At 38.1% G+C, this 12,811-nt stretch overlaps 1 protein-coding gene across 1 annotated transcript in view; it reads right to left on the bottom strand.

Annotated features, from left to right (window-relative positions):
• The window catches only part of LOC129391400 (hydrocephalus-inducing protein homolog), a 157,453-nt gene extending 144,951 nt beyond the window's left edge, over positions 1-12,502 (bottom strand). Inside the window, exons 1-2 of the mRNA XM_055078816.1 lie at positions 12,356-12,502; positions 10,442-10,567 (exon numbers count right to left, since the gene is read on the bottom strand). Of these exons, the coding sequence (XP_054934791.1) occupies positions 10,442-10,567; positions 12,356-12,490 (261 nt within the window). The 5' untranslated portion in view covers positions 12,491-12,502. The remainder of the gene's footprint in view (positions 1-10,441; positions 10,568-12,355) is intronic.
• Positions 12,503-12,811: the final 309 nt, after the last annotated feature.

Raw genomic sequence — 12,811 nt, 5'->3', positions numbered from 1 at the left:
CCTCAAGTTAAAAAATAGGCTAGTTAGAACAACAACTCAAAACTTCCATTTCCAGTAATGGTGAATAAGGTAATGTGAACCAACTCCCCTATGAGAATAAGAAGAAAAGCTGTATCAACAAAAACCTGTTTGGAGGCACTGAGGGATTAACAAGACAGTATTATCTAATGTTAAAACTGATTTATCTCAAGCTAGTAGCTTATGTAGTATCCAACAAGTTTTGAGTATTGCCATGTTTCCCTTAAAAATTCAGAATACCCTATGATGCCCTGTTGAGTTTACGGTTGTATCCTGGGAGCACCTCAGCAGAGAGTTTGGAAACTGAAGATGTAAGTATCCACCTCAATAATTTAGAACAACAATAACAAACATAAAAAACACATTAAAACCCAAACAAAAAAACAAAAATGACACAACAAAAACAGCAGAAATTAATGAAATACAAAGTAACTGTCCCACAGAATCAACAAAGCCAAAAGTTGAGTCTTTAAAGACTAATAAAAATAATAAAATACCTGAGTCTGATCAAGAAAAGAAGACAGAGCCAATTATAAAAGAGCCAATTATAAAAAATGAAAATGGGAACATTACTACAGAACCCAAACTAAGTAAAACGATAACAAATGCGAAAATTTAGATTAAAATTATAAATTCCTAGAAAAATACAATTTGTCAAAACTAGCACAGAAAGAAATAGAAAATATGAAGTGTTCCCTAACTATTAGAGAAATTGAATCTGTAAAGTAAAAACTTTTCATGGATAAAACTCTAGCCCAAATAGCTCTACAAGCAAATTCTGGCAAACATTTAAAGAAAATACAACTTGGGGCTTCCCTGGTGGCACAGTGGTTAAGAATCCACCTGCCAATGCAGAGGACATGGGTTCGAGCCCTGGTCCAGGAAGATCCCACATGCCGCAGAGCAACTAAGCCCGTGAGCCACAACTACTGAGCCTGCACTCTAGAGCCCATGAGCCACAACTACTGAAGCCCGTGTGCCACAACTACTGAAGCCCACGTGCACTAGAGCCCATGCTCCACAACAAGAGAAGCCACCACAGTGAGGAGCCCACACACCACAAAGAAGAGCAGCCCCCACTCGCCACAACTACAGAAAGCCCATGCGCAGCAACGAAGACCCAACACAGCCAAAAATAAATAAGTTAATTTTTTAAAAAGTGTGGCACTGCCAATTAAAGAAAATACAACTCAAACATTATAGAAACCCTCCCGAAGGAAAGAAAAACAAAAAATTAGGGGTCGCCAAATCAAGAGGACAGAATAGAAGGATGAGGACCTTACCTCCTCTCACAAATACATCAAAAGTACATCTACATGTGGAATAATTCTCACAGAATACCTGCTCAGTGCTGGCAGAAGATCTCATAAAACCAAAATTGAAAGAAAGATTACCACATAACCAGGTAGGATGAAAGAAAAAAAATAAATGAATCAGGACAGGACCTGCGCCCCTGGGAGGGAGCTGTGAAAGAGGAAAAGTTCCCTCATCCTGGGAAGCCCCTTCACTGGCGTGGTGATCAGCTGGGACAGAAAGGGAGCTTCAGAGGCTCGGAGGAGAGTGCAGCAGTCAGTTTGCAACAAGCAGAACAGAGAGAGCACAGAGCAAAAGCAGTCCTAAGAGGGAAGTTCATAGCAATACAGGCCTTCCTGTAAAAAACAAGAAAAATCTCAAATAAACAACCTAACCTACCACCTAAAAGAATCAGAAAAGAAGAACAAACAAAACCTAAAGTTGCAGAAAGAAGGAAATAATAAAGATCAGAGAGGAAATAAATAAAATAGAGATTTTTAGAAAGTAGAAAAAAACCAATATAACCAAGAGCTGTTTTATTTAAAGGATAAACAAAATCAACAAACCTCTGTTCAGGTTCACCAAGAAGAAAAGAGAAGACTCACATAAACAAATTAAGAAATGAAAGAGGAGAAATAGCAACCAATACCACAGAAATACAAAAAAACATAAGAGAATACTATGAACAATTACATGCCAACAAATTAGACAACCTAGAATAAATGGATAAGTTTCTAGAAACATACAGCCCACCGAAACTGAATCAAGAAGGATTAGATAATTTGAACAGACCAATCACTAGAGATGAAATAGAACCTGTAATTTAAAAACTCCCTGCAAACAAAAGTCCAGGACCAGATGGCTTCACTAGGGAATTCTATCAAACATACAAAGAACTTACACCAAAACTCTTATATCAAACTCTTCCAAAAGACTGAAGAGGAAAGAACACTCTCAAAGTCGTCCCATGAAGCCACCATTGCCCTGATACCAAAACCAGACAAAGACAATACCAAAAAAGAAAATTACAAGTCAATTACAAACCAAATCTAACAACACATAAAAAGAGATCACACACCACGATCAAGTTGGATTCATCCCAGGGTCACAAGGATGGTTCAACATAAGCAAATCAATCAATGTGATATACCACATCAACAAAAGAAAAGACAAAAACCACATGATCATCTCAATAGATGCAGAAAAAACACTGGATAAAATTCAACATCCATTCATGATAAAAAAAAAACTCTTACCAAAGTGGGTATAGAGGGAACATATCTCAACATAATAAAAGCTATTTATGACAAACCCACAGCCAACATAATACTCAACAGTGAAAAGCCAAAAGTCTTCCCACTAAAACCTGGAACAAGACAAGGATGCTCACTGTCACCAATTCTATTCAAACAGTATTGGAAGGCCTAGCCATAGCAATCAGATAAGAAAAAGAAATAAAAGTTGTCCATGTTGGAAGAAAAGAGGTAAAACTGTCATTGTATGAAGACGACATGATACTATATAGAGAAAACTCTAACGACTCCACACAAAAACTACTAGAACTGATAAGTAAATTCAGCAAGGTAGCAGGATACAAGATTAACATACAGAAATCTGCTGCATTTCTTTACACTAACAATGAAATACCGGAAAGGGAAAGTAAAACACAATTCACTTTAAAATCACATATGGGCTTCCCTGGTGGCACAGTAGATAAGAAACTGCCTGTTAATGCAGGGGACACAGGTTCGATCCCTGGTCCAGGAAGATCCCACATGCCATGGGACAACTAAGCCTGTGCACCACAACTACGGAGACTGTGCTCTAGAGCCCGCGAGCCACAACTACTGAAGCCCACGTGCCTAGAGCCCGTGCTCCATAACAAGCCACCGCAATGAGAAGCCGGCACACCACAATGAAGAGTAGCCCCTGCTCGCCGCAACTAGAGAAAGCCCACACACAGCAATGAAGACCCAATGCAGCCAAAAATAAATAAATAAATAATGTTTTAAAAATCACATACAAAATACAAATAAACCTGATGAAGCAGATGAAAGGTATATGCTGAGAACTATAAAACATTTATAAAGGAAACTGAAGATGATTCAAAGAAATGGAAAGATAGCTCATGCTCTTGGATTGGAAGAATTAAACTGTTAAAATGCCCATACTACCCAAAGCAATCTACAGATTTAATGTGATCCCTATCAAATTACCTATGACTTTTTTTGTTTTGTTTTGTTTTTGTTTTTGTGGTACACGGGCCTCTCACTGTTGTGGCTTCTCCCCCCGTTGCGGAGCACAGGCTCCAGATGCGCAGGCTGAGCGGCCATGGCTCACGGGCCCAGCCGCTCTGCGGCATGTGGGATCTTCCCGGACTGGGGCACGAACCCGTACCCCCTGCATCGGCAGGTGGACTCTCAACCACTGCGCCACCAGGGAAGCCCTACCTATGACATTTTTCACAGAACTAAATCAATTAATCCTAAAATGTATATGGAACCATAAAAGACCCAGAATTGCCAAAGCAATCCTGAGGAGAAAGAACAAAGCTAGAGGCATAACCCTACCAGACTTCAGACAATACTGCAAAGCTACAGTAATCAAAACAGCAAGGTTTGGGCACAAAGACAGACATATAGATCAGTGGAACAGAACAGAGAGCCCAGAAATAAACCCACACACTTATGGTCAATTAATCTTTGACAAAGGAGGTAAGAATACACAATGGAGAAAAGACAGTCTCTTCAGCAAGCAGTGCTGGGAAAGCTGGACAGCCACAGGTAAATCAATGAAGTTAGAACACACCCTCACACCATACACAAAAATAAACTCAAAATGGTTTAAAGACTTAAGCATAAGACATGACACCATAAAACTCCTAGAAGAGACCATAGGAAAAACATTCTCTGACATAAATCGTACCAATGTTTTCATAGGTCAGTCTCCCAAGGCAACAGAAATAAAAGCAAAAATAAACAAATGGGACCTAATCAAACTTGTAAGCTTTTGCACAGCAAAGGAAACGATAAACAAAATGAAAAGACAACCTACAGACTGGGAGAAATTATCTGAAAATGATGCAACAAACAAGGGCTTAATTTCCAAAATATACAAATAGCTCATACAACTCAATAACAGGAAAAGAAACAATCAAAGAATGGGTAGAAGACCTAAATAGACATTTCTCCAAAGAAGAAATACAGATAGCCAATAGGTATATGAAAAAATGCTCAACACCACTAATTATTAGAGAAATGCAAACCAAAACCACAGTGAGTTACCACCTCATAGTGGTCAGAATGGCCATCATTAAAAGTCTACAAATAACAAATGCTGGAGACAGTGTGGAGAAAAAGGAATCTTCTACACTGTTAGTGGGAATGTAAATTGGTGCAGCCACTGTGGAGAACAGTATGGAGGTTCTTTAAAAAAACTAAAAACAGAGTTACCATATGATCCTGAAAGCCCACTCCTAGGCATATATCTGGATAAAACTTTAACATACATGCACCCCAATACATGCACCCCAATGTTCACAGCAGCTCTATTTACAATAGCCAAGACATGGAAACAACCTAAATGTCCATTGACAGATGAATGGCTAAAGAAGACATGGTATATATACACAATGTAATACCACTCAGCCATAAAAAAGAATGAAATAATGCCATTTGTAGCAACATGAATGGACCTTGAGGTTATCATACTAAGTGAAATAAGTGAGAAGGACAAATACCATATGATATCACTTATATGTGGAATCTAATATATGACAGAAATGAACTTATTTATGAAACAGAAACAGACTCACAGACATAGAAAACAAACTTATGGTTACCAAAGGGGAAAGAGGGTGGGAAAGGGATAAATTAGGAGTTTGGGATTAGCAGATACAAACTACTATATATAAAATAGATAAACAACAAGGTCCTACTGTATAGCACAGGGAACTATATTTAATATCCTATGGTAAACCACAATGAAAAAGAAAAACAAAAAATTAAATGTCTTCCATTTAACGATGATGTTGTTAGCATAACTTTCATATATCTGAGAAAGACAGGAGGAGACAGGAAAATTATAGGTCGTGAACCACAGATTAAAAAAAAAAAAGCAAAACATTAGCAAACTGAAACCTACAATATATAAAAAAGATAATACATGACCAAGTTGAGTCTATCTCAGAAATACAAGGTTATTTTAACACTAGAAGTTTTGATCAAGAAGAAAAAAAACTGACACTTTCCCCAGAACAAAAACTTGTTTATTTAGAAAATTCAAAATAACCTATAGATAAATTAGAATTAACAAATGATTCATCAAGGTCACTGAATACAAGGTCAACATAAAAAATCGATTATATTTCTTTGTACTAGCAATGAACATTTAGGAAATGAAATTTATAAACAATACCATTTAAAATCACATCCTAAAACATAAAATACATAGGAATAAATCCAATGAAAGATGTGCAAAACCTTTACCTGGAAAAACTACAAACCATTATCGACAGAAATTAAAGAAGATGTATACTGAACTACTGACAACTGTGTGGAAAATACACAAATATGCATATTTATAGGAAGAGTCAATCATTTACACAGGGTAAAAGAATCATAAGAATCCCTAAGTTAGAACTCTGGGGAGAAGAAAAGGCTAACACAACTCAGTTACTACTCCTCCCTTCCTCTCATTTCCCTTCCAAATAAACACATACATATGATCCGCTTTCATAAAGAGCTGCCCTTAGAATCATGGAGAATTCCTGCTGGCCTGCGACACTACCAAGCCCCGCCTCAACATTAACTACCTGCAAACAGCAAGTCCAGGAAGAATTCCCTTCTTTATTTCAAAGATGAGTGATAATAATAATCACAGTGACAAATAAAGCCAGAAACTATACAAAAACATTCAAGAAAAAAAAAAGAAGAGAAGCAAAGAAAATGTCAGATATTCACCAGAAAAGCATTGCCATGAAATAATAAGAATCTTAACTACACCATTTCACCATAAACTCAAAGAACATAATGAAAAAAAATCAGAGAGCACAAAGCAAATATTCAAGAGTGCAGGGAAGATTAAGCAATCAAAAGAGATGAAAAATTCATGTGTTCATTCAATAAATGCTAATTGAGTTTCTAATATTTTCCATATGTTGAGCATACAGTAGTGAACAAAGCCAGTAAAGCCCCTGCCTCATGAAGCTGAAATGCTTAAGGAAATGGATAAAAAATAAAGAAATAGGGACCTCCTTGGTGGTCCAGGGGCTAAGACTCCACGCTCCCAATGCAGGAGGCCCGGGTTCAATCGCTGGTCAGGGAACTAGATCCCGTATGCCGTAACTAAAGATCCCACACACGGCAACGAAAATCCCACGGGCCTCAACTAAGACTCAGCACAGCCAAATAAATAAATAAATATTTTTTAAAAAAAAGAAATACATAATATGAGGTCAGGCAGTGATAAAGCTATGAAGAAAACCAAAGCAGGACAAGGAGACAGAGTGAATGGGGGATGGTTGCTCTTTATGATAGGTAGCCGAGGGATGGCCTCTCTGAGGAAATGATCTGAAGCAAGTCATGCAAAGATCTAAGAGAACAGCATCCCAGTTAGAAGGAATAACAAATGCAAAGGCCCTGGGGTGAGAATTATCCTTGGTGTTTGAAGAGCAGCAAGAGGGGAGAGCAGTTAGAGGAGAATGAGCTGGGGGAGAGAGGAAGGAAAAGACTATGAAGGACTCAGGATCAGATGATGCAGGACCTTATAACTATGAGGGTAACAGGAAGCTACTAGGTGGTTTTCAACACGGAAGTAACATATTCTGATTTACATTTTTAAAAACCACTCTTGGGACTTCCCTGGTGGCGCAGTGGTTAAGAATCCGCCTGCCAATGCAGGCGACATGGGTTCGAGCCCTGGTCCAGGAAGATCCTACATGCCACAGAGCAACTAAGCCCGAGCGCCACAACTACTGACCCCGCGAGCCACAACTACTGAAGCCCGCGCACCTAGAGCCCGTGCTCTGCAACAAGAGAAGCCACCACAATGAGAAGCCTGCGCTGCGCAACGCAACGAAGAGTAGCCCCCGCTCACCGCAACTAGAGAAAGCCCGCGCACAGCAACGAAGACCCAACACAGCCAAAAATAAATAAATAAATAAATAAATTTTTGAAATAAATAAATAAATAATAAAATAAAAACCACTCTTACTTCTTTGTGGAGAATTGATAACGGGGCGATGAGTTGGAAACAGGGAGGCTATTTCAGGCGTCTAGATCATGGTGGGTTGAACTGGGATGGTAGTGGTGGAGGTGGTGAGAAGTGGTTGGATTAAAGACATATTTGTGATTACTAGCCCTTGTTTTGGATTTCATATAAGACATGAGAAAAACAGAGGCATCAGAGATAACACCAAGGTTTTTGGCCTGAGAAAATAGATAAATGGGGGTATTACATGGTGGAGGGAGGAAAGACAAAAGAGGAAAGATCATGCCTTTAGGGAAAGAATGTAATGCAAAAATTATCTCTTAAGGATTTTAAGTTTGAGCTGCCAATCACACATTGAGCTGAATATATGATCCAGAGTTCAGGGGCTAGGCCACAGCAGGAGATATAATTATGAAAGCAATCATTTAAAAGGTGAAATTTAAAGCCTTGTTCCTAGCAGCGGTCACCTAAGGAATGAGTTCAGAAGAGAAAGAAGTTTAAGGACCAAGTACTGGGGAACTCCAATGTTTAGTCAACAGGAAGAGGAGAAAGATCCAACAAATAAGAAAAAAGCAACCAGTGAAGTAGGAAGAAAGCCAAAGAAGAGTGATATCTGAGACACAAGTGAATTAAAAGGTACAAAAAAAGAAACTAACTATGTAAAATGCTGTGAGACAACCCAGGTGTGTTGAACTGGCCAAGCTTAAGAATGAATTTTAAGAGAAACACACACATAACTCAAAGTAAGGGATACAGAGGATAAGTTGATGAATGTAATTACAATGAAATGGGAATGAACAGAAAGTTTAAGATGGATTAGGGAGGAAATGCAAGGTGTAAAAGGGCAGACAAAGAAGATCCAGCATGTTCACAAATGATACTTCTAAAAAAAACCAAAAATGGCATGAACAAATACTTGATAATTCAAGAAAAACTTTCTAGAAATAAAATAATGGTACACAGTGTCTTAGGAAAAATTTAGGCACATCCTAATAAAATCACTGGACATCAAATAAGAATAAACAGGGCGTCCCTGGTGGCGCAGTGGTTGAGAGTCCGCCTGCCAATGCAGGGGACGCTGGTTCGTGCCCCGGTCCGGGAGGATCCCGCATGCCGCGAAGCGGCTAGGCCCGTGAGCCATGGCCGCTGAGCCTGCGCGTCTGGAGCCTTAAAATATTAGGCTTCATACTTCTGCATATTGTCATTTAAAGCCAGAAGGTAGTGAAGAAAATGCCTGCAAATCTCTTATGGGGAAAATGTGTGACCCAAGAATTTTACATCTAACAAATCTGCAGTTCACCTATAAAGGCAATAGGCAAATATCATCAAACTTATAAAATCAAGGAAATATAGTTTCCATAATCTCTTCTTGAGGAAATGAGAAGAGTATGACTATCAACCAAATAAGAAGCAAATGAAACTCCGGAAAATAAAGTAAAAAATAACCGACTGAGTTGACAGAGGACAGAGGCAAGAAGATGAGATGTGGTACACTAATTTCTTCATCCTTCATAGCAGGAATCAAAATACATTAAAACACACACACAAGCGGTACACACAGAACAATACACATAGTCTGGTCTTAGTTATGCTCTGGGAAAGGAGCAGTTAGCCCTTAATTAGGATGAATTAGCTTTGGAGAAAGCTGTGTTACCTGCTCTCAACTCTCAAAGTTAGAGGGTGGTTATGGGAAAGAGAGGAAACAAAGAATAACTAAAGCTAGAAGTGCTCAGAAGAAGAACAAATTTTATGCATATCCTAGACAGGGGTGGCAATGGCATGCCAAGAAGAGCAAAAGAGCCTGAGGGACTCACTTGTCTTGTGGGAAATCACTCTGAAAAACACTGAGGAATAGCTGGGAACCCTTTGAGAGGAGGCTAATCTCCAGCAGTTCAACTGATGGAGGCTCATACCATAATTTGTGCAAAAAGTGAAGCATATAATTCAAGAAATTAATTAAAATGTAGGAAATAAGAACTACTTTATAAGCATATACGCCTAAAGCCTGGAATGTATGGTTTACATGAGAATACAGAAACATGTTAAAATAGCTATTCTTTAGAGACTAAAAGGATACATTTGTTATTGGAAATGAGCCAGAATAGACAAAAATGCCTATTTTAATAAACAGTTCCTCCTTCCTCCTTTCTAGTTATGACAGCTCAGGTAAGGAGGGATTTCTTACACTAGGAGGATAACCTAATTGGGCTTGGCTAATATAATTCTTGGGATTACTCCTAATCTGTAAACAATGGTGTCCAGAAGTAGCTAAGGAAGAAATGTGACTAGTCAAAAGTTAGTTGAGGGGGCTTCCCTGGTGGCGCAGTGGTTGCGCGTCCGCCTGCTGATGCAGGGACACCGGGTTCGCGCCCCGGTCTGGGAGGATCCCGCGTGCCGCGGAGCGGCTGGGCCCGTGAGCCATGGCCGCTGAGCCAGCGCGTCCGGAGCCTGTGCTCCGCAACAGGAGAGGACCACAAAAAAAAAAAAAAAAAAGTTAGTTGAGGACTTCCCTCGTGGTCCAGTGGGTAAGACTCCATGCTCCCAATGCAGGGGGCCCAGGTTCGATCCCTGGTTGGGGAACTAGATCCCGCATGCATGCCACAACTAAGAGTCCACATGCTACAACTAAAGATCCTGCATGCCTCAACGAAGATCCCGCATGCCACAAATAAGACCCAGCACAGCCAAAAATAAATAAATAAAAATAATAAATACATATTTTTTAAAAGTTATTGTATTGTGTAATTCTTTTCGTATCAAATTATAGATATCAACAGAGGTAGAAAAAGAATATATAAAACAAATCCAATAAGGGATTAGTTAGCCCAGGAACAATAAGTACTGCTTAGTTCTTACTGTTCTAGAATATTCACATTATTCCAGGACCTACTTTATAAGCAGTATGACAGAAAGCAGCTACCTTTTGATGTGTTGTTTCCCTCATATCTAAAAGTTCAATGATCTGTGGTCGGCACATCACACGTGTATTAGCCAGTCTCTGCTCTGTGGTGAGGGACATTTCCTTCAGGAACTCTGAGGGAGTCAGCTAGAATTTAAAGCAACAGGAGCCAAAGATTCATAAATGGTAATACTGAAAAAGTGCTTTCATAAGTGCCAGTAATGAATAATTTGTGTTTGCACCTTTCAGGATAATTCTGGAATGCCACCAAGTTCCCCTATAACACGTTTAAAATAACTAAATAATACAAGCGAAGTACCCGTGCACTTCTGAGCTCTTTGCACAATAATTTGAAAGGATATGTGGTTGCTGTTTCCTTATGATTGTGAAGGAATCACACAAAAGAACCTGGGGTGGGAGAAAGGAAGGTCAAGAAATTGCACGGGAACATGTCCAAAGAGCATAACATATATGCTCAGAAGAGCATAAAACTCTAGGTTTCTAAAATCACTTAAGGGCTTCAGAGCGAAGGAGGCTAATCCTCCTTGAAATATTTCTATTTCTCAAATGAAGTTACAACATGCAAGTAAAGCTTTTGGGTGTTTATCATGTTGTATCAGGTTAAAGAGAAATCTTATAAAGTAAAGGATCTGGGAAGTATGACTGTGCTGCTTAGGAACGAGTTTGAACTTTTTAGAAATCGTAAGAACACATTTAGACCTTGTTTTAAAAGAGCTCTAAGTCAATCATCAGATCCAGCAGCCAGTCACATCCACTTACCCAAACAAGAACACAAAATTCTTTAACACTTTCTACTGTTATGAGAAAAAAATGTAACCTATCATTTAAATAAACCAGCAAGGGCTTATCCAAGACCAATCACTATTAATTGGTGTTCTGGAATGTTCACTTTGTTCTAGGGCTACTTTATATGCAAAGAGATTATGATCACTGGCAGCAACATAATGCTTAAGTATGTGCCAAGACTTCTTAAAACATTCAGGGGTATATAATTTAGCTGATTCATTTCACCTTGGGTTAAAATCAATGCTCTTCAAATTCCCTACAAATTTAATTTTTGTGATTGAATCCATTTAAATGAAGGCATATTTCTAATATAGCTTCCAACTTGGTTTTTTAAGATTCTTTTTAATTGGAACACAGATTAGAATGTTAAAATGTTATGAGGTATCAGCTGTGTTGTGATTTAAATAAAAATAAACTCTTACAAGCAAAAAGTAAGGAGTTACTTTAAACCTGAAACAAGAACAATCACAAAAGAAAATGATGATAGATTTTATTTTTCTAATTGGAACATAACCTGAGACTAGTTTTTAAAATGCAGTGAACACAATGTTTAACACTTTAAATTGTTATTGATATTTCCATAGCATGTAGTTTATAATTCAATTCTCACCAAATCATTATAATTCATTAAAAATGTAATTGTTTTCTATCATAAAGGACAGAAAAAGTTATGCATTTTTCCTAGATATTATATAGTCATCATTTTAATGTACTCTGTTCTACAAATACACAAACAAAAATAACTCTTGCCAATCAACAGGTAATTAATTATATATGTTAAACCTATGAAATTCTGATATTTGACTGTTTTTGAACTACATAAATGACAGTCTCTTAAGGTTCTAGCTAATATTTAGAAAATCTTAATAATTTGCTTGCACAGTCTTAGTACAACTGATTAACTTAAGCAATTTAATTTAAGCCTCTACTTTGATGTATATAATTTCAAAAATTTCCCAGGCTTTAAAAGGTAACTATGCTCTGCAGCAATCTACCCATGTTAACTAAACTGATATTATCAGCCAGTAATTCTGTTTGATATTCTGAGAATGCCAAGTAGCAACTGTCATTCTCCTGAGGAGAAAGACTGCATTAAGTATTTTACTATGAAATTCTCTTAAACATTACCATTCGATTTACTTCTTCTTCTGTAACCACCTTCGGACTCAGGGGTGGCAAAATCTTGCCTTGGAATCCTTTAAGCGTTCTGACTAACCCCATCTGAACAGCCCCCATGGACTCCTCAAGACTTCTACTTGTCATTTTTAGTTATTTCCTTTGTATACCTAAGAGTGAAAAAAAATAGTTTTAGAACAAATACAGTTAATTCCTGAATACAGGTCACATTTTTTGAAGCTTTTTCAAATATACGAAGGTTTAGAAAATACCGATTTTCAAAAATACATCCAATGCTTGGAACAAATGCCTTAACTGTAGGAGTCTATTCCATGAATCTGTCTAGATTTAGCCGTATCCCGAAGTCTAGGATCCCTTTTAGAAAAAGCAAGTGATTCTGGACTAAGCTCAGGGAAGACATGAAAACATAAGCAGTTACTATATTTTGGTACTTTTATCTTCTCCAGA

The sequence above is a fragment of the Physeter macrocephalus genome, chromosome 17, assembly GCF_002837175.3.
Source record: "Physeter macrocephalus isolate SW-GA chromosome 17, ASM283717v5, whole genome shotgun sequence".
Taxonomy (NCBI): domain Eukaryota; kingdom Metazoa; phylum Chordata; class Mammalia; order Artiodactyla; family Physeteridae; genus Physeter; species Physeter macrocephalus.
This window is presented reverse-complemented; position numbering and strand designations above follow the sequence as displayed.